Source organism: Rhinopithecus roxellana, chromosome 16, assembly GCF_007565055.1.
Source record: "Rhinopithecus roxellana isolate Shanxi Qingling chromosome 16, ASM756505v1, whole genome shotgun sequence".
Taxonomy (NCBI): Eukaryota; Metazoa; Chordata; class Mammalia; order Primates; family Cercopithecidae; genus Rhinopithecus; species Rhinopithecus roxellana.
This window is the reverse complement of record NC_044564.1, coordinates 70,948,594-70,972,642: the sequence shown is the minus strand read 5'-3', so window position 1 is coordinate 70,972,642 and position 24,049 is coordinate 70,948,594. Positions and strand designations below refer to the sequence as shown.

Below are 24,049 nucleotides of genomic sequence, written 5' to 3'. Positions count from 1 at the left end.
AGAGGCCTTCAGCAAGGATATGCAAAGGGAAAATAGAGAAGTGGGCTATACTAATTAATTGTAATGGTATTACAGCTGTCATTTTGTATGTTTTCTTGTAGATTATCAGTTAAGCAGGTACGAAACTTGAGATCTGAATGTATAGGACTGGAAAACCAAATAAAGAAGTAAGTGACTTTTAGAGCTAGAAGTTGCCTTAGATACTAGTTTAGCTTTTGCATTTTACAGGTGAGAAAACAGATTCCCACAAACATTAATTAAAATAATATATCAATAGCCAGATGATGATAGGATTAGAGCATAGTTATGACTGCTAGTCCAGTTCTTCTAATAAATTATTATAGCTTTCCGATTAAATTTTATTTTTTGTTGGGGTGGTTGTTGGTGGGTGGGTTTGCAGACTAATTAGCTCTTTGGATATTAAATTACCATGTGATTTTATGTGACTAACTAGATTATTTAATTTTTATTAGAATGGAACCCTATGATGACCACAGTAATATAGAAGAAAAAATTCAAAAGGTGAGACAACTTATAAAAGGAGAAATTTAATCTTTTAAAATTCTGTGATATGCAGTGTTTGCTCAGTTGGTGGGACTCTTATAGTCTATTTAGCACATTTTTTTTTTTTTTGGAGATGGAGTCTCGCTCTGTAAGCCTGGGCTGGAGTACAGTGGCATGATTTTGGCTCACTACAACCTCCGACTCCTGAGTTCAAGTGATACTCTTGCCGCAGCCTCCTGAGTAGCTGGGATTGCAAGCATGCGCTACCACACCTAGCTAATTTTGTATTTTTAGTAGAGACAGAGTTTCATCATGTTGGCCAGGCTGGTCTTGAACTCCTGAGCTCAGATGATCTGCACACCTTGACCTCCCAAAGTGCTGGGATTATAGGCATGAGCTACCACGCCCAGCCTCCCTTCCCCTTCCCCTTCCCCTTCCCCTCCCCTTTCTGAAATGGAGTCTCACTCTCCCAGGCTGGAGTGCAGTGGCATGGTCTCGGGCTCACTGCAACCTCCGCCTCCTGGGTTCAAGCGATTCTCCTGCCTCAGCCTCCCTAGTAGGTGAGATTACAGGTGCATGCCAATATGTGCAGCTAATTGTTATATTTTTGTAGAGACAAGATTTCACCATGGTGGCCAAGCTGGTCTTGAATTCCTGACCTCAGGTGATCCGTCTGCCTTGGTCTCCCAAAGTGTTGGGATCACAGACGTGAGCCACTGTGCCCGGTCCCATTTCTTTTTATGGTACTATTACTTTTTTTATTCAAAAGCGTTTTTAGATATGATTAATTAAAAATTCTCCACCCCAGTACAAAAAGCTCTGCTTGATTGTAGTATAACCTTGTCAGTTACAAGGTTATGCTTGTCAGTGGTATTAATTTATCTAAGTAAAATGGGTTAACTGCAGGGAGATGTTAAGTATGAAAGGAAAATGAGGAATCAAAATGAGGCTGGTTTGGCAGGTGGGAGGATTCTGACAAATGAAAATGATCTGAGACCTCCAGAGTTTGACTTTGATGTGAGTTAAGTATTTTCTTAGGTTTTCTTTTTTTTTTGGATAAAATCTCTCTCAAGCTCTTTGTTGTGATTCTGTGATTGCCACGCCGAGCTGCTGTGGGTATAAATTTGGCTTCCAAGGCACATTGTCACTTGTAAAGGTGAGCGCCCTCTTAAGGAAATATTTTTATTCAGTGAATGCTTATTGATATCTGATATGTGCTAGGTATCTTGTAGATACTAGGGCCAAAACAATGAGGAGAACAGGCAAGGCAAAGTCACTTCCTTCATGGAATTTTCCATTTAGTGAATCTCTTATTGCAAATTATATAATTAAAATAATTTGCAGAACCTATTAAAGTTTTCACAGCAGTCTCTTCTGAGTTTGGTTCATATTTGTTTTCTCTGAGTTACAGTCAACTTTCAGCCCTTGACAAGATAAAAATCTAGACTTGGAAAATCTGAGAACCAGATCCTAGATAATTACAGATTCATCAAGGAAATGCCATCCTGTGAGACCTCTAGACTGCTAGCCAATGAGTGTTCCTTTGGGAACAACTTTACCTTGCCATGCAACATGTCAGAGATACTTAGGGTGGCACACACCTATAGTTTTACCTACTCAGGAGGCTGAGGCAGGAGGATTGTTTGAGCCCAGGAGCTCAAGGCTGCAGTGTGCTCTTGTTGTGTCAGTGGACTCCAGCTTGGGCAACAGAGCGAGACCCGTCTTAAAAAAAAAAAAGAGGTGGGGGCACAGTGGCTCACACCTGCGAGCACTTTGGGAGGCCAAGATGGATGACGGATCACTTGAGGCCAGGAGTTCAAGGCCAGCCTGGCCAACATGGTGAAACCCTGTCTCTACCAAAAATAAAAATGTAGCCTGGTATGGTGGTACTCTCCTGTAGTCTCAGCTACTTGGGTGGCTGAGGCACAAGAATCACTTGAACCTAGGAGGCAAAGGTTGCAGTGAGCCAAGATTGTGCCCCTGCACTCCAGCCTAGGTGACAGAATGAGAGCCTGTTTCAAAAAAAAAAAAAAAACAGAAAAAAGGAAAAAAAAGTGAACTAATTAGAGATATTTAATACTGTATTTTTATCATGCAGGAAGAACATGTGTATAATTATATTTCTCCACCTCCCTCCCTCTTTTGTAAATTCTGTTAAAGCGTAACGTATATACAAGAAATGTATAACTCATAAGTATATAGCTTGACAAATTTTCACAAAGTGAACATGTCCATATAGCCAATATTGTTTAAGGAATAGAATGTTACCAGCACCCTAGAATCCTCCTTGAACCTGTTTAGTTTACACTGTTTCCCCCCACGGGGAAACACTGCCCTCACGTGTTACACTAAAGATTAGTTTTGCCTGTTTTTGAACTTCATATAAATGCGAGTATATAGAATATATTCTTTTGTGTCTGACTTTGGCTCAACATTGTTTATGGTATTTATCCATGCTATTGTGTGTAATCATAGTGTGTTTATTCTCATTGCTGCTTAGTGTTCTATTTTATGAACATAGCACCAGTGTGCCCTTTTTTACTGTAGATGGACCTTTGGATTGTTTCTACTTTTTGATTATTACAAATAGACATTCTGTGAGTATTCTTTTTTTTTTTTGCAAGGATCCTGGGCTTAAGGGATCCTCTTACCTCAGCCTTCTGAGTAACTGGGATTACAGGTATGCGCCATTGTGCCTGCCTAAATATTCTTGTATATCAATTTTAATGAATATAGATTAGCATATGCCTAAGATTTTTTGTTTTTAATGAGGCATAATTTCCCACACTTTAACTTCCTCAAACTGAATGACTTAAAAATGAGATGTAGTAGTTTTTTTATTTTGAAAAAAAAATTTTTTTTTTTTTTGAGATGGAGTTTTACTCTGTCCCCCAGGCTGGAGTGCAGTGGCGCGATCTCGGCTCACTGCACCCTCAGCCTCCCGGGTTCACGCCATTCTCCTGCCTCAGCCTCCCGAGTAGCTGGGACTACAGGCTCCCGCCACCACGCCCGTCTAATTTTTTGTATTTTTAGTAGAGACGGGGTTTCACCGTGTTAGCCAGGATGGTGTCGATCTCCTGACATTGTGATCTGCCCACTTTGGCCTCCCAAAATGCTGGGATTACAGGCGTGAGCCACTGCGCCCGGCTTCTCTTGAAAAATTTTAAAAATCATTTCTCCCCGAATGATCTTCGGTAGATTGATTACATGTCAACATATAGAAAATGCTAACTGTATCTTGCATAAGATTTCTTAGATTTGGAGCTGGGTGCAGTGGTGTATGCCTTTAGTCCCAGCTACTTGGGAGGCTGATGTGGGAAGATTGCTTGAGCCCAGGAGTTTGAGTCCGGTCTGGGCAACATAGTAAGACCTCATCTCTAAAAACAAAAAAATTCTTAGATTTGTTTGAAAATTATAGTGAGCTAGATTCTCCTGATACATTTTTCAAAAATTCCCTTTGGAAATAATATCCAAAGGGAGTTTTAAACTATTAAAGTATAATTATTTAATTTTCTTACTAGAAATCATTCTAGGAAATTTGTTACTAAGAGTGAACATATATTTACATTTTAAAAATATATATATGGATTATGTGTGAACTTTAATATTTTGTTTCTGTTTCCAAAGGTTCGGTCTTTGTGGGCTTCAGTGAATGAAACGCTCATGTTTTTGGAAAAAGAGAGAGAAGTTGTTAGTTCGGTCCTTAGTCTTGTTAACCAATATGCTTTAGATGGAACTGATGTTGCTATTAATATTCCAAGGCTCTTACTTGACAAGATTGAGAAACAAATGTTTCAGGTAAGCATTTGATATTAAGGAAGCTTTTGAGAAAACTCCTGTGATGTAATTGTATATTTTCTTGCAGTGTTCTTCTGCTTTCAGAATTTCTTTCTTTTTTTTGAGGCAGAGTTTTGCTCTTACTGCCTAGGCTGGAGGGCAATGGCATGGTCTTGGCTCACTGCAACCTCCGCCTCCCGGGTTCAAGCGATTGTTCTGCCTCAGCCTCCCAAGTAGCCGGGATTACAGGCATGTGCCACCATGCCCAGCTAATTTTCTATTTTTATTAGGTGGGGTTTCTCCATGTTGGTCAGGCTGGTCTTGAACTCCTGACCTCAGGTGATCTACCCACCTCGGCCTCCCAAAGTGCTGGGATTACAGGGGTGAGCCACTGCACCCAGCCAGAATTTATTTCTATGAGTGTGTTCAGTAAAACTTTCATAAGGAGGGATACTGTTAAAGGTGTGTATATTTATATTTATCGATTTTTATTAATTGCCCATACCTGTACAGTACTACATTATATAGTGTAGACAGTATGAAGTTTCTTAGTAGGAAGATGGTACTGTACTAGTTCATTATAAATTCTTAAAGAGAAGAACAGTGATCTCCTAATTGCCAAATGTCCTTTTAAAAAGTCTCCATCCCCTGGCTTCTGTTTTATCTTGATACTGTTAAGTATTGCTTGTATAGTCTTCTTCTTCTAGCTTTATAAACTCAGTGTCTCTGCTTTTCTATGGTCTTTCAGACTGCTGCTCTGTTTTTCACAGTGGTTTCTTTTTTTTCTGTTTTTTGAGACAGAGTCACACTGTCACCCAGGCTAGAGTATAGTGTCATGATCTTGGCTCACTGCAACCTCCCTGTCCTTGGTTCAAGTCATTCTCCTGCTTCAGCCTTCCAAGTAGCTGGGATTACAGGTGTGTGCTACCACGCCTGGGTAATTTTTGTATTTTTAATAGAGATGGGGTTTCACGATGTTGGCCAGGCGGGTTTTGAACTCCTGACCTCAAGTGATCCACCCGCCTCAGCCTCCCAAAGTACTGGGATTACAGGCGTAAGCCACTGTGCTCGGCCTAGTTTCTTTTTTTTTTTTTTTTAGGTCTTACTCTGTCACCTGGGCTGAAGTGCAGTGGCGCGATCTCGGCTCACTGCAACCTCGGCCTCCCAGTTCAAGTGATTCTCCTGCCTTGGCCTCCCGAGTAGCTGGGATTACAGGCTCCCGCCACCGTGCCCAGCTAAATTTTTGTATTTTTAGTAGATATGGGGTTTCACCATGTTAGCCAGGCTGGTCTCGAACTCCTGACCTTGTGATTAGCCCGCCTTGGCCTCCCGAAGTGCTGGGGCATGAGCCACCATGCCTGGCCTTTCTGTCTAACTTTTAAATAATGTTCTCCATGGTTCTTTTAATGCCCTCTTTTTCTTTCCCTCATTATGAATTTATTTGTATTTTCTACCAATTTCATGACTTCAGCAGTCTCTCCTCATCAACCCAAACTCCATCCAATTATTTCCACTTGCTTATGGGACATTATCTGGATAGCTTACTTTTTTGTTTTCTTAGAAAACACAATTCATCAAGCATCTACTATATGCTGGAGAGATACAAAGATAAAATATTTTTGTGACTCTGAAGAGAGACACCTCTTTAGTAGAGACGGGGTTTCACTATGTTGGCCAGGCTGGCTTAGAGCTCCTGACCTCAAATGAACCTCTTGCCTCGGCCTCCCAAAGTGCTGGGATTACAGGCGTGAACCACTGTGCCTGGCCCATAATTTTTGTGTGAAATCTATGATTTAAAAAGTTTGGAAACTGTCTGGGCATGGTGGCTCACGCTGTAATCCCAGCACTTTGGGAAGCTGAGGTGGGCAGATCACCTGAGGTCAGGAGTTTGAGACCAGCCTGGCCAACATTATGAAACCCTGTCTCTACTAAAAATACAAAAATTTGCTGGCCATGGTGGTGCACATCTGTAGTCCCAGCTACTTGGGAGGCTGAGGTGGGAGGATCGCTTGCAAGCTGGAGTCGGAGGCTGCAGTGAACCAAGATTGAGCCACTGCACCCAACCTGGGAGACAGAGTGGGACCCTGTCTCAAAAAAAAAAAAAAAAAATTGGTGACTAATTCAAATGATTTTAAGACATAGAACTGTGTAAGCCAAAGAAACATGTTTAAGTACAGATACAGCCTTTAGGGGTCATTGATTTGTAACTTGTGTTAAAAAATGAATTTATGGTCTTTTCACTAAACCCGCTGTTTCTGCTTAATCTTTATTTTTCTTTCCATTTATTAACATTTCTTTTATTCTAGTTTTCAGCCTTTTGCGTAATATAAAAATGTAGCAAAAAATGTAGCAAGGCATGTTAATTCTTTCCTAGTAGTTTTCATTGGGCCAAAATTATTTACGTCATTTTATGTTTGGGGATATTTGATTCTTTTTTTCCCTCTTTTTTTTGTGTGTGAGATGGAGTTTTGCTCTTATTGCCCATGCTGCAGTGCAGTGGTGTGATCTCGGCCCACTGTAACCTCTGCCTCCCGGGTTCAAGCGATTCTCCTGCCTCAGCCTCCCAAGTAGCTGCGATTACAGGCATGTGCCACCATGCCCAGCTAATTTTTTATTTTTAGTAGAGACGGGGTTTCTCCATGTTGGTCAGGCTGGTCTTGAACTCCCGACCTCAGGTGATCTGCCCCCCCCTTGGCCTCCCAAAGTGATGGGATTACAGGCGTGAGCCACCGCATCTGGCCCTTCTCTTTTCTTTAAGATAAACTTTAATAATAAAAAACATCAATATTTTTATGTAATAGTTTATTATTATAATAACCTATAGTTCACCAATTTTTTCTCCTCCTGATTCCTTAGTTGCACATAGGAAATGTTTATGAGGCTGGAAAACTGAACCTCTTGACAGTTATTCAGTTATTAAATGAAGTCTTGAAAGTGATGAAATATGAACGGTGTCAGGCTGATGAGGCAAGATTGACGGTAGACCTTCACTACCTTGAAAAAGAGACCAAATTTCAGAAGGAAAGATTATCAGATCTGAAGCATATGAGGTACTCTGAAAAGATCTGTTATTTTACTGTGGGAGGAGTAGGGTGGTTTTCTTAACAAAACTGGTATAACTTTAATAGCTCTTCAGCTTTGGCAAACAAGTATGAGAATTCTAGTACTCAAAAACCTTACATAATCAACTCTTGGAGATATACATGAAGCAGAAAGGAAAAGGAAAATTAGTGGGATAAATGATTTGTCCTGAATGATAATTTTTTTTTTTTTTTTTTTTTTTTTGAGATGGAGTGTCGCTCTTTCTCCCAGGCTGGAGTGCAGTGGCCGGATCTCAGCTCACTGCAAGCTCCGCCTCCCGGGTTTACGCCATTCTCCTGCCTCAGCCTCCCGAGTAGCTGGGACTACAGGCGCCCACCACCTCGCCCGGCTAGTTTTTTGTATTTTTTAGTAGAGACGGGGTTTCACTGTGTTAGCCAGAATGGTCTCGATCTCCTGACCTCGTGATCCACCCGTCTCGGCCTCCCAAAGTGCTGGGATTACAGGCTTGAGCCACCGCGCCCGGCCGATAATTTTTTTATGAAATAATTTTAGCTTTTCTGTAGTTTCCTTTTGTTGGGTCTAATCATAAAACTGGGCCTTAGAAAAGGTTTTTTGTTTTTTTGAGATGGAGTTTCGCCCTTGTTGCCCAGGCTAGAGTGCAATGGTGCGATCTCAGCTCACTGCAACCCCTGCCTCCTGGGTTCAAGTGATTCTCCTGCCTCAGCCTCTCGAGTAGCTAGGATTACAGGCATGTGCCACCATGCCTGGCTAATTTTATATTTTTAGTAGAGACGGGTTTTCTCCATGTTGGTCAGGCTGATGTCGAACTCCCAATCTCAGGTGATCCACCCGCCTCGGCCTTCCAAAGTTCTTGGACTATAGGTGTGAGCCACCAAGCCCGGCTTCCTTTTTTTGAGACAGAGTCTTGCTTTGTTGCCCAGGCTGGAGTGCAATGGCATGATCTCCCCTGACTGCAACCTCCATCTCCCGGGTTCACACGATTCTCCTGCCTTAGCCTCCCGAGTAGCTGAGATTACAGGCACGTGCCATCACGCCTGGCTAATTTTTGTATTTGTAGTAGGGATGGGGTTTCACCATGTTGGCCAGGCTGGTCTGGAACTCCTGACCTCAGGTGATTGGCCTGCCTCAGCCACTTGAACAGTTTTTTAATTGAGCAGAAAGAATAGAAAGTATGGTATGCTTATAGGAATGGACAGAGAGTGGGAGTGAAAGTCCTACTCAAGTTTAGAGCAAGGAAGAAATTCTATTTTAAAAATACATGGAGTAGCTGGGTGTGGTGGCTCACACTTGTAATCCCAGCACCTTGGGAGGCTTGAGGTAGGTGGATCACCTCACGTCAGAAGTTCAAGACCATTCTGGCCAACATAGGGAAACCTTGTCTCTACCAAAAAGACAAAAATTAGCCAGGCATGTGCCTGTAATCCCAGCTACTTAGGAGGCTGAGACAGGAGAATCACTTGAACTTGGGAGGCGGAGGTTGCAGTGAGCTGAGGTTGCACCACTGCACTCCAGCCTGCGTGAGAGAGTGAGACTCCATCTTAAAAAAAAAAAAAAAAAAAAGAATAAATAAAATGGAGTAATAGATATATTATTGCTTTTTTTTTTTTTCTTTTGAGATGGCATTTCCCTCTTGTTGCCTAGGCTGGAGCGCAATAGCACTATTTCGGCTTACCGCAACCTCTGCCTCCTGATTTCAAGTGATTCTCCTGCCTCAGCTTGCTGAGTAGCTGGGATTACAGGGGCGCGCCCCTGCATCCGGCCAATTTTGTATGATTATTATTATTGTTTTTCAGTAGAGACAGGGTTTCACCATGTTGGTCAGGCTGGTCTCGAACTCCTGACCTCACGTGATCCACCTGCCTCAGCCTCCCAGAGTGCTGGGATTACAGGTGTGAGGCACCGTACGCAGCCTCTTTCTGGTCTTTTTTTTTTTTTTTTTTTTTTTTTTTTTTAACTATTTTTTAAAAACTATTTATTTATTTATTTATTTTTTGTTTTTGAGACGGCGTTTTACTCTTGTCTCCCAGGCTGGAGTGCATGGAGTGCAATGGCATGATCTTGGCTCACTGCAACCTCTGCTTCCTGGGTTCAAGTGATTCTCCTGCCTCAGCCTCGTTAGTAGCTGGAATTACAGGCACCCACTCCTACGCCTGGCTAATTTTTGTATTTTTCGTAGAGACGAGGTTTCACCACATTGGCTGGGCTGATCTTGAACTCCTGGCCTCGGGTGATCCGCCCGCCTTGGCCTCCCAAAGTGCTGGGATTACAGGCATGAGACACTGCTTCCTGCCTTCTTTATGGTCATAAAAAGAGAAAGGTATTTTAGGTTCTGAATATTCACCTGTGAGAAGTTTATTTAATTTATATGTGGTATACTGATTAAACTTTCAGTTCCATTTCCTTTCACTTCTCTACAACTATTGTGATTTTCTTAAATTTGACTCAGTGCTTTTGTGGTATCTTCATATTTTGAATAAAGTTTTTTTATGCTATTATAGGTATAGAATAAAAGATGATCTCACAAGTATAAGACAATCTGTTGTTGAAAAGCAAGGAGAATGGCATAAAAAGTGGAAAGAATTTCTTGGTTTGTCTCCTTTCAGTCTAATTAAAGGTTGGACTCCAGTAAGTAATGTTGACTTGCCCCTGTTCTCCCCGCCCCACTTTTTTTTTTTTGAGACAGTGTCTTGCTCTGTTGCCCAGGCTGGAGTAGAGTGGCATGATCATAGCTGGCTGGACTACAGTGGCACGATCATAGCTGGCTGGAGTACAGTGGCACGATCATAGCTGGCTGGACTGCAGTGGCACCATCATAGCTGGCTAGAGTACAGTGGCATGATCATAGCTTGTTGTAACCTTGAACTTCCGGGTTCAAGCAATCCTCCCACCTCAGCCTTCTGAGTAGCTGGGACTATAGGTGTGTACCACCAAGCCTGGCTAATTTTTTCTTTAATTTTATAGATAGGGTCTCCCTACATTGCCAAGGCTGGTCTGAAACTCCTAGACTCAAGTGATCTTCCTGCCTCGGCCTCCCCAAAGTACTGGGATTACAGGCGTGAGCCACTGCACTCAGCCAATTTGCCTTTTGGAGAATAGTTTAATAAATGGCAGTTTGGCCGGGTGCGGTGGCTCAAGCCTGTAATCCCAGCACTTTGGGAGGCCGAGACGGGCGGATCACGAGGTCAGGAGATCGAGACCATCCTGGCTAACACGGTGAAACCCCGTCTCTACTAAAAAAAAAAAAAATACAAAAAATCTAGCCGGGCGAGGTGGCGGGCGCCTGTAGTCCCAGCTACTCTGGAGGCTGAGGCAGGAGAATGGCGTAAACCCGGGAGGCGGAGCTTGCAGTGAGCTGAGATCTGGCCACTGCACTCCAGCCCGGGCGACAGAGCGAGACTCCGTCTCAAAAAAAAAAAAAAAAAAAAAAGGCAGTTTGTGAATTTATTGTGTTACGAATGACCTAGAAATGTTGTATGTATGTCATCTTTGCATTTGAGTCTGAAGTTTCTATGTTATGGTTTCTGTAATTTTTCTAAATATATATATAATATAATAACCATAAGTTGCTGTTGTCATTTACAGTTAATATTTTTAGATTCGAAGGATTGTATTAAAAAGAAAACAATTATTATTATTATTTTTTGCGATGGAGTCTTGCTGTGTTGCCCAGGCTGGAGTGCAGTGGCATGATCGCAGCTCACTGCAATCTCTGCTTCCCAGGTTCAAGTGGTTCTACTGCCTCAGCCTCCCAAGTAGCTGGGACTAAAGGTGCCCGCCACCATGCTTGGCTAATTTTTTTATTTTCAGTAGAGATGGGGTTTCACCATGTTGGTCAGGCTGGTCTTGAATACCTGACTTCAGGTGATCCACCCACCTCTGCCTCCTAAAGTGCTGGGATTACAGGCGTGAGCCACTGTGCCCAGCCGGAAAGCAAGACTCCTCCTGAATGGCGGGAACCCGGGAGGCGGAGCTTGCAGTGAGCCGAGGTCGCGCCACTGCACTCCAGCCTGGGCAACAGAGCGAGACTCTGTCTCAAAAAAAAAAAAGAGTCCTCTTGATGTGAAGTACTGTGATGTTTGAGAAATTCAAGGACTAAGTAATCCCCCTTGCTCCTAATGTTGTACTTTGCTTTAAAGATAGTTATAGGGCTGGGCGTGGTGGCTCACACATGTCATCCCATTGTTTTGGGAGGCTGAGGCAGGAGGATCATTTGAGGCCAGGAATTGGAGACCAGCCTCGACAACATAGTGAGACCCCTTCTCTACCAAAAAAAAAAACCCCAAAACTGGGTGTTGTGGTATGTCCTTGTAGGCCTAGCTACTTGAGAGGCTGAGGTGGGAGGACTGCTTAAGCCCAGGAGTTTTGAGGCTGCAGTGAGCTATGGTAATGTCATTGCACTTTAGCTTGGATGAGGGAGTGAGACCCTATCTTTAAGAAAAATAAACAGCCGGGCGCGGTGGCTCAAGCCTGTAATCCCAGCACTTTGGGAGGCCGAGACGGGCGGATCACAAGGTCAGGAGATCGAGACCATCCTGGCGAACACAGTGAAACCCCGTCTCCACTAAAAATACAAAAAACTAGCCGGGCGAGGTGGCGGGCGCCTGTAGTCCCAGCTACTCGGGAGGCTGAGGCAGGAGAATGGCGGGAACCCGGGAGGCGGAGCTTGCAGTGAGCTGAGATCAGGCCACTGCACTCCAGCCTGGGCGACAGAGCAAGGCTCCGCCTCAAAAAAAAAAAAAAAAAAAAAAAAAATAATTATCTGATACATGGTTGGTAATTCTGTTTTTCTTAGGGAGAAAATAATCTATTCGTAGATTAACTCAGCATTGTTATCGTAGTAGTTAGCAAATATGTTTACTTCAAAATTGTGAATTTTCTGTTTTAAGTCTGTAGATCTTTTACCACCAATGTCTCCCCTTTCGTTTGATCCTGCCTCAGAAGAAGTATATGCAAAGAGTATTCTTTGTCAGTATCCTGCTTCACTTCCAGGTTGGTTGTTTATTTGTTTTTCTCTTTGAAACCTCCTTCCTGTCATTCTTTTTCATTATTATAATAGTTCTTTATATTCCTTGTTTTTTTCCTCCATTTTTTAAATTGTGGTGAAATGCATGTAACCTAAGATTCACAGTTTCAGTTATTGCAAAGTATGTAACTCAGTGGCATTTAGTACATTTACAGTGTTGTGCAGTCATCATCACTATCTAGTTTCTGAACTTTTTCTTTGATTTTTTTTGAGACAGGGTCTCACTCTGTTGCCCAAGCTGGAGTGCAGTGGCACAATCTCAGCTCACTGTAGCCTTGACTACCTCAGGCTCAAGTGATTCTCCCACCTCAGCCTCTCACATAGCTGGGACTGGAGGTGTACACCACCACACCTGGCTAATTTTTGTAATTTTTTTTTTGTAGAAATGGGATTTCACTGTATTGCCCAGGCTGGTCTTGAACTCCTGGGCTCAAATGATTGACCTGTCTCAGCCTCCCAAAGTGCTGGGATTACAGGTGTGAGCCACTGAGCCCCAGCCGCCAGAATATTTTCATCATCTCAGAAAAACTCTCTAACCCATTAACCAGTCACTTCCATTTTCGCCGCTAGTCCCTGGCAGCCAGTAATGTACTTTTTTTTTTTTTCTGAGATGGAGTCTTGCTCTGTTGCCCAGGCTGGAGTGCAGTGGTGCAATCTCAGCTCATTGCAACCTCCATCTTGGGTTCAAGCAATTAATGCTCTTGCCTCAGCATCCTGAGTAGCTGGTATCACAGGTATGTGCCACCACACCTGGCTAATTTTTTTTTTTTTTTTTTATATTTTTGGTAGAGTCTGTGTTTTACCATGTTGGTCAGGCTGGTCTTGAGCTCTTGACCTCAAATGATCCGCCCGTCTCGGCCTCCCAAAGTGCTGGGATTATAGGTGTGAGCCACTGCACCCAACCCATTAATATACTTCTTATCTCTATGGATTTGCCTGTTCTGGATATTTCATATAAATGAAGTCATATAATATGAGGCCTTTTGTTTCTGGCTTCTTTCACTTGCATTGTTTTTAACTTTGCGCAATGTTTTCTCGAACTGATTCCAAGCAATTCTCCTTCCTTGGCCTCCCGAAATGCTGGGATTATAGGTGTGAGGCACCACATGTACAGTATTTTCAAGTTTTTTACATCTTGTAGCATGTATCAGCCTTCAATTTTTAAAAATCAGATTCGTTGAGTTAGAATTCACATATCATACAGTTCATTCATTGAAAATGTATGATTTGTTTTTTTCTAAATTCACAAATATGCGCAACCATCATCACAATTGTAAACGTTTTCATCACCTGAAAAAGAAACCTCATACCCTTTAGCTATTACCCCCCAATCCCCCTTCATTTCTCCAGTTCAAAGCAATTACGAAGATATTTTCTGTCTCCAGATTTCCCTGTTCTGGATTTTCATATGGATGGAATCATATCATACATAGACTTTTGTGACTGACTTCTTTCACTTAGCATAGCGTTTTCGAAGTTCATCTAAGTTGTAGCATGTATCAGTCAGTACTGCATTCCTTTTTTATGAATATATGCCATTGTATGCCTCTACCACATTTTGTTTATCCATTCGTCTGTTGATGGACATTTGGGTTGTTTTCACCTTTTGGCTATTATGAGTATTGCTTCTATAAACATTCCGTACAGGTTTTTTTTTTTTTTTTTTTTTTTGAGATGGAGTCTTGCTCTGTTGCCCGGGCTGGAGTGCAGTGGCCGGATCTCAGCTCACTGCAAGTTTCGCCTCCCGGGTTTACGCCATTCTCCTGCCTCAGCCTCCAGAGTAGCTGGGACTACAGGCGCCCGCCACTTCGCCCGGCTAGTTTTTTGTATTTTTAGTAGAGACGGGGTTTCACCATGTTAGCCAGGATGGTCTCGATCTCCTGACCTCGTGATCCACCCGTCTCGGCCTCCCAAAGTGCTGGGATTACAGGCTTGAGCCACTGTGCCCGGCCCCGTACAGGTTTTTTGTGGAAGCTCACAATTTTTTTTTAACATGAAAGAATAGTACGATAATTAACCTGTGTTAATTAGCACATGTGTACAAGACAATTAGGTTCAGTAAATAGAGGACAGATAAGGAATGAATGAATAAAAAACAAATTATACAGCCAAATTGGAGCAGGTAATAGTTGTAGGCTGTAGTTCACTCAGGCGAAAGGTCATGACAGCAGTTAGCACAGGACTTAATCACTGGGATAGGTAATTGGTTTGAGAGTCAGGTGTATTTGGAGAGGACACTGGTTGGGAAAGATTATAGACCAGAGAGCAAGGCTCAGTTTAGGTGCAACCAGAAGAGAAGACATAGAAAAGTCTGCATGGGGCTGGGCATAGTGGCTCACACCTGTAATCCCAGCACTTTGAGAAGCTGAGGGTGGAAGATTGCTCAAGCCCAGGAGTTCGAGACCAGCCTGGACAACATAGTGAGACCCAGTCTCTACAAAAAATGAAAAATTAGCTAGGCATGGTGGTGTGTGTCTGTAGTCCTAGCTATTTAGGAGGCTGAGGTAGGAGGATCATTTGAGCCCAGAAGTTCAAGGCTGCTATTACTGTTCCACTGCACAATGCTCTAGCCTGGACAACAGAATAAGACCCCCTCTCTCTCTTTCTCTTTTTCTTGAATTTTTTTGTTTTTTTTTTGAGACAGAATCTCACTCTGTCGTCCAGGTTGGAGTGCCGTGGTGCGATCTTGGCTCACTGCAACGTTCGCCTTCCAGGTTCTAGCAATTCTCCTGCCTTAGCCTCCCCAGTAGCTGAGATTACAGGCACATGCCGCCACGCCCAGCTAATTTTTTGTATTTTAGTAGAGATCGGGTTTCACCTTTTTGCCCAGGCTGGTCTCAAACTCCTGAGCTCAGGCAATCTGCCTGCCTAGACTCCCAAAGTGCTGGGATTATAGGTGTGAGCCACCGCACTTGGCCCTTTTTCTTAAATTTTAACTTAAAAATTTTTTTTAAATTAAAAATTAGTGTTATCCATTCTCGGGGCCATGTTAATCTCTGTATTGTTCCAATTTTAATATATGTGCAGCTGAAGTGAGCATGAGACCCTTTCTCTTAAAAAAAATAAAAGGCTGCGTGGTTTGATAAATGAAGAGGAGCTTCAGATAGAGCATTCTGGTTCCATGGTGGCTGTGGACAGTCCTTAATTATGGTAGAATTCTTTTGATAGCTCTTGGCTTTGTTTTTAACTCTTTTATTTTTATTTTTTATTTTTGAATTATTTCTCTCTCTCTCGCTCTCTCTCTCTTTTTTTTTTTTCAAATCCACTAGCCAACAGAGCTCTTGGCATTGTGTTGTGTTTTCATTTCAGTTGGGAAAAGGCTTTTGCACTCTCACCAGGGTTACTTTACCCCTTCAAATCTATGAAATTCTCATGTCCAGGCCGGGCGTGGTGGCTCAAGCCTGTAATCCCAGCACTTTGGGAGGCCGAGATGGGCGGATCACGAGGTCAGGAGATCGAGACCATCCTGGCTAACACCGTGAAACCCCGTCTCTACTAAAAAATACAAAAAACTAGCCGGGCGAGGTGGCGGGTGCCTGTAGTCCCAGCTACTCGGGAGGCTGAGGCAGGAGAATGGCGTAAACCCGGGAGGCGGAGCTTGCAGTGAGCTGAGATCTGGCCACTGCACTCCAGCCTGGGCGACAGAGCAAGACTCCATCTCAAAAAAAAAAAAAAAAAAAAAAAAAAAGAAATTCTCATGTCCATTTGGAGGTTTCTCTACTTGCCTTTATACTGAGGGAAAGTGTGTCCGTTTAGGAAGTCCAATTGGAAGTGGTACTCTTGGGAGTCCCCCCCTTTTTTTTCTCCTAGTATAGAACCTTGATCTGAGCTGGGCTACTTAAACATTATATTTTTTGTGATAAAACAACCATTTCTGCCTTCCTGTACCTTACATATTGCATTTTACTTAATTTACTTTAAAAATGTTTTTTAAAATTATATTTCAGCATATTGAAAAGTACAGAGAATAATATTATAAATACTTGTTTATTAAACACCTTTTTGGCAAAGGTTTGCAATATTCACTTTAGGTTTTTAAAAATGTACATATATAGTTAATCCTTGGATATCCACCTTTCTTCATCTTCCTTACTGATTTCACAGAGGTAATCACTTTTCTGAATCTAATCTTTAGTCTGATGTATGTTTATAAAATAAATTTGTTACCTATGTATAGACCTATAAACAATATGTAATATTGTTCTTCCTCTTTTTTAAAGTTTATAAATGAAATTTTTTTTATTATCTTCCAAAAGGTTCTTTATTAATGTTTATACTTTTCAAACCAGGATCCAGAGAGGGTTAGTTCATTACATGTGATTGTTTTATTCTCTTAGTAACTTTTATTCTAGAATAATGCGTGTCTTTTTTTAATGACATTGATAAAAATTGTTTTTAACAATTACTGTGTTTAAATTGAGCATCATGATTAGTGACATTTTTGGTCTATTCTTTTGTTCTTCTCCTTTTGAGAAGTATATGTCAAAGTATATGCTTAGTTCTTGAACTCTGAATAGTAAAATTCTCAGTCTTTTTGTGAAAATGTCTTCATTTTCACTAATTTTTGAATGATAGTTGGATATAGAATTCTAGATTGATTGGCACTTATTTCTCTTTCAGACTTCGATGATATGATCTCATTGTTTTCTGTTGCTTTTGAGGCTATTTGCTGTTGGTCTAATTGTCATTCATTTGTAGTTGCTTTTTTTTTTTTTTTTTTTGAGACAGAGTCTTTATTACCCATACTCGAGTGTAGTGGCGCAATCTCAGCTCACTGCAACCTCTGCCTCCCAGGTTCAAGCAATTCTCCTGCCTAAGCCTCCCATGTAGCTGGGATTCCTGGCATGTGCCATCACATCCAGCTAATTTTTGTATTTTTAATAGAGACGGGGTTTCACCATGTTGAACCACTGACCTCAAGTGATCTGCATGCCTTGGCCTCCCAAAGTGCTGAGATTACAGGCGTGAGAGTTAATTTTTCTTTTTTTTTTGAGAGGGAGTTTCACTGTTGTTGCCCAGGCTAGAGTGCAATGGCATGATCTCCACTCACTGCAACCTCTCCCTCCTGGGTTCAAGCTCTTCCCCTAGCTCAGGCTTCCAAGTAACTGGGATTACAGGCATGTGCCACCATGCCCAGCTGACTTTTGCATTTTTAGTAGAGATGGGGGTTTCAGCATGTTGGCCAGGCTGGTCTCGAACTCCTGACCTTAGGTGATTCTCCCACCTTGGCCTCCCAAAGTGCTGGTATTACAGGCATGAGTCACTGGGCTCGGCCCATTTGTAGTTAGTTAATTTTTGATTTCTGGTTGCTTTTAAGATTTTTCTTTGGCTGGGCGTGGTGGCTCACGCCTGTAATCCCAGCACTTTGGGAGGCTGAGGCAGGAGGATTGCTTGAGCCTAGGAGACCAACCTGGGCAATATAGTGAGACCCTGTCTCTACAAAAAAAAACACAAAAAATTAGCTGCATGGTGTCACGCACCTGTGGCCCCAGTTACTTGGGAGGCTGAAGTGGGAGTATCACTTGAGCCCAGGAAGTCCAGGCTGTAGTGAGTCATGATTGTGTTACTGCACTCAGCCTGGGTGACAAAGCAAGAACTTGTCTCAAAAAAAAAAAAAGAGAAAAAAAGAAAATATTTTTCTTTTGTATTACACAGGTTCATTGGGATATATCTAAATGTAGTTTTGTTTTATTTAGCCTATTTGGGATTTGTGTGTGCTTATTTATTCTGAAAGCTCGTATCTTCAGTTTTAGAAACTTATTCACCAATATCTCTTAAAATATTACTTTGTCTCTTATTCTTTTGATCCTTTCCTTCTGAAACTCCTATTGTTGGGACTTCTGATTCTGTCTTTCATATCTTTTAACTTCTCATTCATATTTACAACTTTTTTGTATCTCATGGCTTCATTCAAGGTATTTGCTTTAGATCGCTCCTATAACTCACTGATTATCTTTTAATTATGTTTAATCTGCTTTTTGACCTGTCTGTCTAGTATTTAGTAGTCATAGATATATACTTTTTACCTCTCTAATGCTTACTTACTTCTTCTCTGTAACTCCCTGGTTTTCATGTTGTCATCTTCTTTCATTATGGCTTCTGTTCCACTTTGGACACATACAACTGGGAAAAGCCTTTCAGAAGGTAACATGTTGAAAGAGATCAAGCCCTTGGAGTATCAGATCTTCTGTAATCCAGCCATGGCTTTCTTCATCAGTCTTACTTCCCACCATGCTTCCACTGGATGTACCCTGTGCTCCATCATAGCAGCTTGTACCTCGTTCTCTCAGTACCTTCATGCCTTCTTCCCACTCCGCAGTCTGGGCTGGATGTCTCTCCTCTGCCTCCTTAAATTCTGTATATACTTCTGTCATAATACTGTAGAAGTATAACAACACTTGACACATCACTATCCTTTCCTAGAGTGACTCTTCGGAGGCAACGTCTCCATCTTTCATTTCTTTCTCCCATTGTTGGTATGGTAGTAGCATGTGGGTATGGTAGTAGCATGTAGTTATTCAGTCATAGGTTGAAGAATAATTATGTAGGTTGACTGATAATCATAAATGTGCACTGAAATATGCTAAGACTAACTTTTTGGCCTTGCTGGCTTTTGTGATAATCTCATGATCTGTGTATGTAAACATGAAGCATATAACACTGGGGAATTATGGATTCTTTTTTTTTTTTTTTTTTGAGACGGAGTCTCGCTCTGTCGCCCAGGCTGGAGTGCAGTGGCCGGATCTCAGCTCACTGCAAGCTCCGCCTCCTGGGTTTACGCCATTCTCCTGCCTCAGCCTCCCGAGTAGCTGGGACTACAGGTACCCGCCACCTCGCCCGGCTAGTTTTTTGTATTTTTTAGTAGAGACGGGGTTTCACGGTGTTAGCCAGGATGGTCTCGATCTCCTGACCTCATGATCCGCCCGTCTCGGCCTCCCAAAGTGCTGGGATTACAGGCTTGAGCCACCGCGCCCGGCCGGGAATTATGGATTCTTATTCTTTGAGAAACTTGTTTTAGTATTAGTCGTCATTTCTTTTATAAAAGCTAGAGATTCTCTATTACTTTTCTGCTCATCACTTTACACTTATCAATTGAATAATTATCTTTTCCTATTAGTGTTCATATTTTGGTTTTTCTGTTTTCTTCTGTTTAGAAGTTGTTCTAGAATTTCAAGGGATCCTTGAATGTTAGAATGTACAAACCTAATTAAAGAGTAATCAATTTTTAATTTTCTTTAGATACACATAAGCAGCATAACCAAGAAAATGGTTGCAGAGGAGACAGTAATACTTTGGGAGCTCTACATGATCTAGCCAACAGGTAAAACAAATTTGATTTTCTTTTCTTAAACAGTAAAAAAAACTCTTATTTCATAAAAAATACAGATGGGACTGAGAGATGAAGCCAGCTGGACTTCTGGGTTGGCTGGGGGCTTGGAGAACTTTTCTGTCTTACAAGAGGATTGTAAAAATGCACCAATCACTGGATGTAGTGGCTCACTCCTGTAATCCTAGCACTTTGGGAGGCTGAGGTGGGAAGATCGCTTGAGCCCAGGAATTCTAGACCAGTCCAGGCATAGCAAGACCCTGTCTGTTCTAAAAGGAAAAACAAAAGGTGTGGTCTTTCTAGGTTGTAGAGGCTAGTCTTTAACTCTTGGCCTCAAGTGATCCTCCTGCCTAGGCCTCCCAAAGTGTTGGGATTATGGTCATTACCCCCGTATGCCTGACCTAAATTTGATTTTTATATTGTTTTTTTCTATATTAATTTTATTCCCATCTTAAAACAGTTTCCAGTCTTATTTACTATGGGATAGTGCATAATTTTGCCCCCCTCCCCCGCTTTTTTTTTTGAAACGGAGTCTTGCTCTCGTCTCCTAGGCTGGAGTGCAATGGCGCTATCTTGGCCCACTGCAACCTCCCTGCCTCCTGGAGTGAAACGGTTCTCCTCCTGGGTGCAAGCTACCTCCTGAGTAGCTGGGATTACAGGTGCCTGGCACCACGCCCAGCTAAGTTTTGTATTTTTAGTAGAGATGGGGTTTCACCATGTTGGCCAGGCTGGTCTTGAACTCCTGATCTCAGGTGATCAGCCCTCCTTGGCCTCCCGAAGTGCTGTGATTACAGATGTGAGCCACAGCGCCCAGCCAATTTTGCCCTTTTAACTGGACAATATTTTTCTACTATAGACTCACATTTTCAGAAAAGATCCAACATTTATGATACATGGGTATTTTTTCCCCTTCTATTCTTTATCTAAATATTGGGTTTCATGGGGATTATTTGGAAATTATCTAATGCAAATTTGGGAGTTTTTGCCTTTTTATGTATGTGAACTTTTTTGAAACTGCCCTAAGTTCAAGTGTTTGGGGGCCTTTGAGATCATCTTGTCCAGATAGTTTTCAGACTATATCCTATAGTGCCATTTGGTGCTGTGGATGAATGTAATGTAACCTGTGGCTGGTCCAACCTTTTCCCACGTTAGCCTGGGCAACTTGCTCTTTTATATATATTATACATTGGGGTGTTTGGTAAACTATTTGGTCAAAAGAGTTCCATGCTTAAAAAAAATTGGAAAACTTCTGATTTACTGTAACTACCAGATTTAACATATGAAAAAACTGAATTTTGTTCTAACTTCCTTCAGTAATATTCCTGTTTTCTTTATTGCCTTTTTTTTTTCTCTGTTATCCCATTTTGGACTGATTACAGATTTTATGAGCAAAAAATCTGTGAACTAAATGTTTGTAATCCGATTGGGGAATATATTACTTCTTTATTGAAATTAAGCATTATTAAGTAGCAATCAAACACGAAGAAACTTTCCTGTATTTGGTTTTTTTTTGTTTTATTGTTTTTTTTTTTTTTTTTTTTTTTTGAGACGGAGTCTCGCTCTGTCGCCCAGGCTGGAGTGCGGTGGCTGGATCTCAGCTCACTGCAAGCTCCGCCTCCCGGGTTTACGCCATTCTCCTGCCTCAGCCTCCCAAGTTGGGACTACAGGCGCCCGCCACCTCGCCCGGCTAGTGTTTTGTATTTTTTAGTAGAGACGGGGTTTCTCCGGGTTAGCCAGGATGGTCTCGATCTCCTGACCTCGTGATCCGCCCGTCTCAGCCTCCCAAAGTGCTGGCATTACAGGCTTGAGCCACTGCCCCCGGCTGTTTTATTGTTTTTTAGCCTACATAGGTGTCTTTCATTACAACTTTCCCAAGTAGATGAGGGACAGATGAAAGTAAAATACTTTGGAAAATTATAAAAGAAAATCCTAAATTTTAAATGAATTGAATCACTCATCATTCTATATAGTCTTAGTAAAAACTGTAACACTAACCAGAGTTAAACCTTTTTTTGTGAAATTGAGTTATTGGTAATTGGTTCTGCAGTGATCTAGTTCATAGGCAGTCAGGACTAGTTGTGGAAGAACTATGTTTTAGTCTATCTGGATTTGATGTTAATTTTTTGAGTGCCTAAAGAAAAATAATGAAATCTTCCGTGAGGACCTGGTGTTGAAGAGATAGTAAAGTTACTGGTCTACCCATTTTACACTCATATCACAATTCTTTTTATGGCAGGCTGGGGGAGGGTATGATTGGTGCTTCCCAAACTCAATTAAGTTTTTGATTTGTCTTTCCTTGAGAGCAAATTAAATATTTTGATTAAGGTGTTTTGCTGGACTACAGATTGATGGGGATACTAGATTAATACAGATAGCAGATTTTATTCATGAACCCCATTAAACCTCAGGATACTTTTTTTTTTTTTTTTTTTTTGGGGGGCCTGGTGCGGTGGCTCAAGCCTGTAGTCCTAGCACTTTAGGAAGCTGAGGTGGGTGGCTCACCTGAGGTCAGGAGTTCGAGACCAGCCTGACCAACATAGTGAAACCCCATCTCTGCTTAAAATACAAAAATTAGCTGGGTGTGGTGGTGCATGCCTAATCCCAGCTACTTCCTTGGGAGGCTGAGACAGGAGAATTGCTTGAACCCGGGTGGCAGAGGTTGTGGTGAGCTGCGGTTGTACCATTGCACTCCAGCCTGGACAACAAGAGTGAAACTCCATCTGAAAAGAAAGAAAAAAAAAAAAGATTCTTTTTTTGAAGAATTTTGTACCAAGATACTATCAGAATTCTACAGGAGCCAGAAACTCAATCCCTAACAATTTAGTTCAAATGGAAACTCTTAATATAGGAAAAAGAACTTATATTAGATATACTTTGATTTCCATATCTGTCTTCTAAGCTCCTGGATCTTTTAGTTATATTCTGATTATTTTAATTATAGATTTGAGATACTGAAGGGAGGAAGGGGAAGGCTTGGTGGTGAGGGATAAATGGTTAATGGGATATGAAAGATTATTATTGCTAGATAGCGGGACAGAACAGAAGGACTGTGAAAAGCTAAGTTCCTGGGACATGGAAGTAGTCTGCTCAGAATTCTTCACTGTTAAAGGTATATGTAGTTAAATGTTCCATCAGTAATACGTAACGTAGATGGACTATACTTAATGAAAGAAAAGAATACCTTTTTTGCATGTAGTTCAGCAATTACACTATTTTATCTGCAATACATCATCTTTTATCAGTAACAATGTAGTTAACTGGGGAATTCATATGTGGATATGATCAATATAACCATTCAACTTAAAAAATGGAAAGAATGTAGTTTTTAGAGTGTTATTAGCCCTATCACATGCAGTTGTCATTCACGGATACCAAAAGATATGTAGTCTTTTCCATAAATCTCATTGCTGGCTTTTTTTTGTTTTGTTTTTTTGAGAAGGGTCTTGCTCTGCTACCCAGGCAGGAGTGCAGTGTTGCAATCACAGCTCACTGCAGCCTTGATCTCCTGGGCTCAAGTGATCCTTACATCTCAGCTACCCAAGTAGCTAGGAGTGCAGGCATGTGCCTCCACACCCAGCTAATTATTTTTTTTTTTTTAGAGATGAAGTCTCACTATGTTGCCTAGGTTGGTCTCAAACTTCTGAGCTCAAGTGATCCTCCCACCCCGGCCTCCCAAAATGCTAGGATTTTAGATGTGAGCCACCTTGCCTGACTTTCATTTCTGGTTCTGATCAGAGCAAGCTCATGGAGGCTGCATTATACTTAAAACCAGAATTCAGCAATTGGTGATGCCTTTGCTGTACACTGTGAGCATTAGCTTTCTTTGCAGTGGCTTTTTGTGTCTGTGTGTGTGTGTGGGGGGCGGGTTCCATGATATTTCTAATGGTAATGATGCTGTTGTTCTAGACATCTAACTTCTATGTTTTCTCCTATACCACATTTCAAAGACAAGGAGGGCAGTATGATCTTGCATACATGCCAGCTAAACATCATTTGTGTTAGAAATTGAGTTCTAGTCTCACATCTTTCTCTTTTTATAGTTTCTATTTTTATTTTTCTCCTAATTATTGATATAACAACAACAGCAAATCAAAATGAGAAATAAATGGTTAAAGTTTTTAAGGAATCACTTGTAACATTTTTCCCTGCCAAGTACTTTTCTAGGCTTTGTATACCACCATATATAAATTTAGCTCTAGCTGGGCATGGTGGCTCACGCCTGTAATCCCAGCACTTTGGGATGCTGAGGCAGGCAGATCACCTGAGGTCAGGAGTTTGAGACCAGCCTGGCCAACAGGGTGAAACCCTGTCTCTACTAAAACTGCAAAAATTAGCTGGGTGTGGTGGTCGGCACC

The 24,049-nt window shown here is 41.7% G+C and overlaps 1 protein-coding gene and 1 pseudogene across 4 annotated transcripts in view; one reads left to right on the top strand and one right to left on the bottom strand.

Moving 5' to 3' along the window:
• Nucleotides 1-24,049, top strand: part of HAUS6 (HAUS augmin like complex subunit 6) — a 54,752-nt gene that overhangs the window by 17,132 nt on the left and 13,571 nt on the right. For 3 of the 4 annotated variants that reach the window (XM_030919947.1, XM_010365715.2, XM_030919944.1), the window contains 7 exons: nucleotides 102-167; nucleotides 474-522; nucleotides 4,132-4,302; nucleotides 7,138-7,331; nucleotides 9,843-9,969; nucleotides 12,231-12,333; nucleotides 19,607-19,688. In XM_030919947.1, the coding sequence (XP_030775807.1) occupies nucleotides 102-167; nucleotides 474-522; nucleotides 4,132-4,302; nucleotides 7,138-7,331; nucleotides 9,843-9,969; nucleotides 12,231-12,333; nucleotides 19,607-19,688 (792 nt within the window). The remainder of the gene's footprint in view (nucleotides 1-101; nucleotides 168-473; nucleotides 523-4,131; nucleotides 4,303-7,137; nucleotides 7,332-9,842; nucleotides 9,970-12,230; nucleotides 12,334-19,606; nucleotides 19,689-24,049) is intronic. The other variant, XM_030919945.1, reaches the window with a different exon arrangement.
• On the bottom strand, nucleotides 15,307-15,405 carry LOC115894061 (annotated as a pseudogene).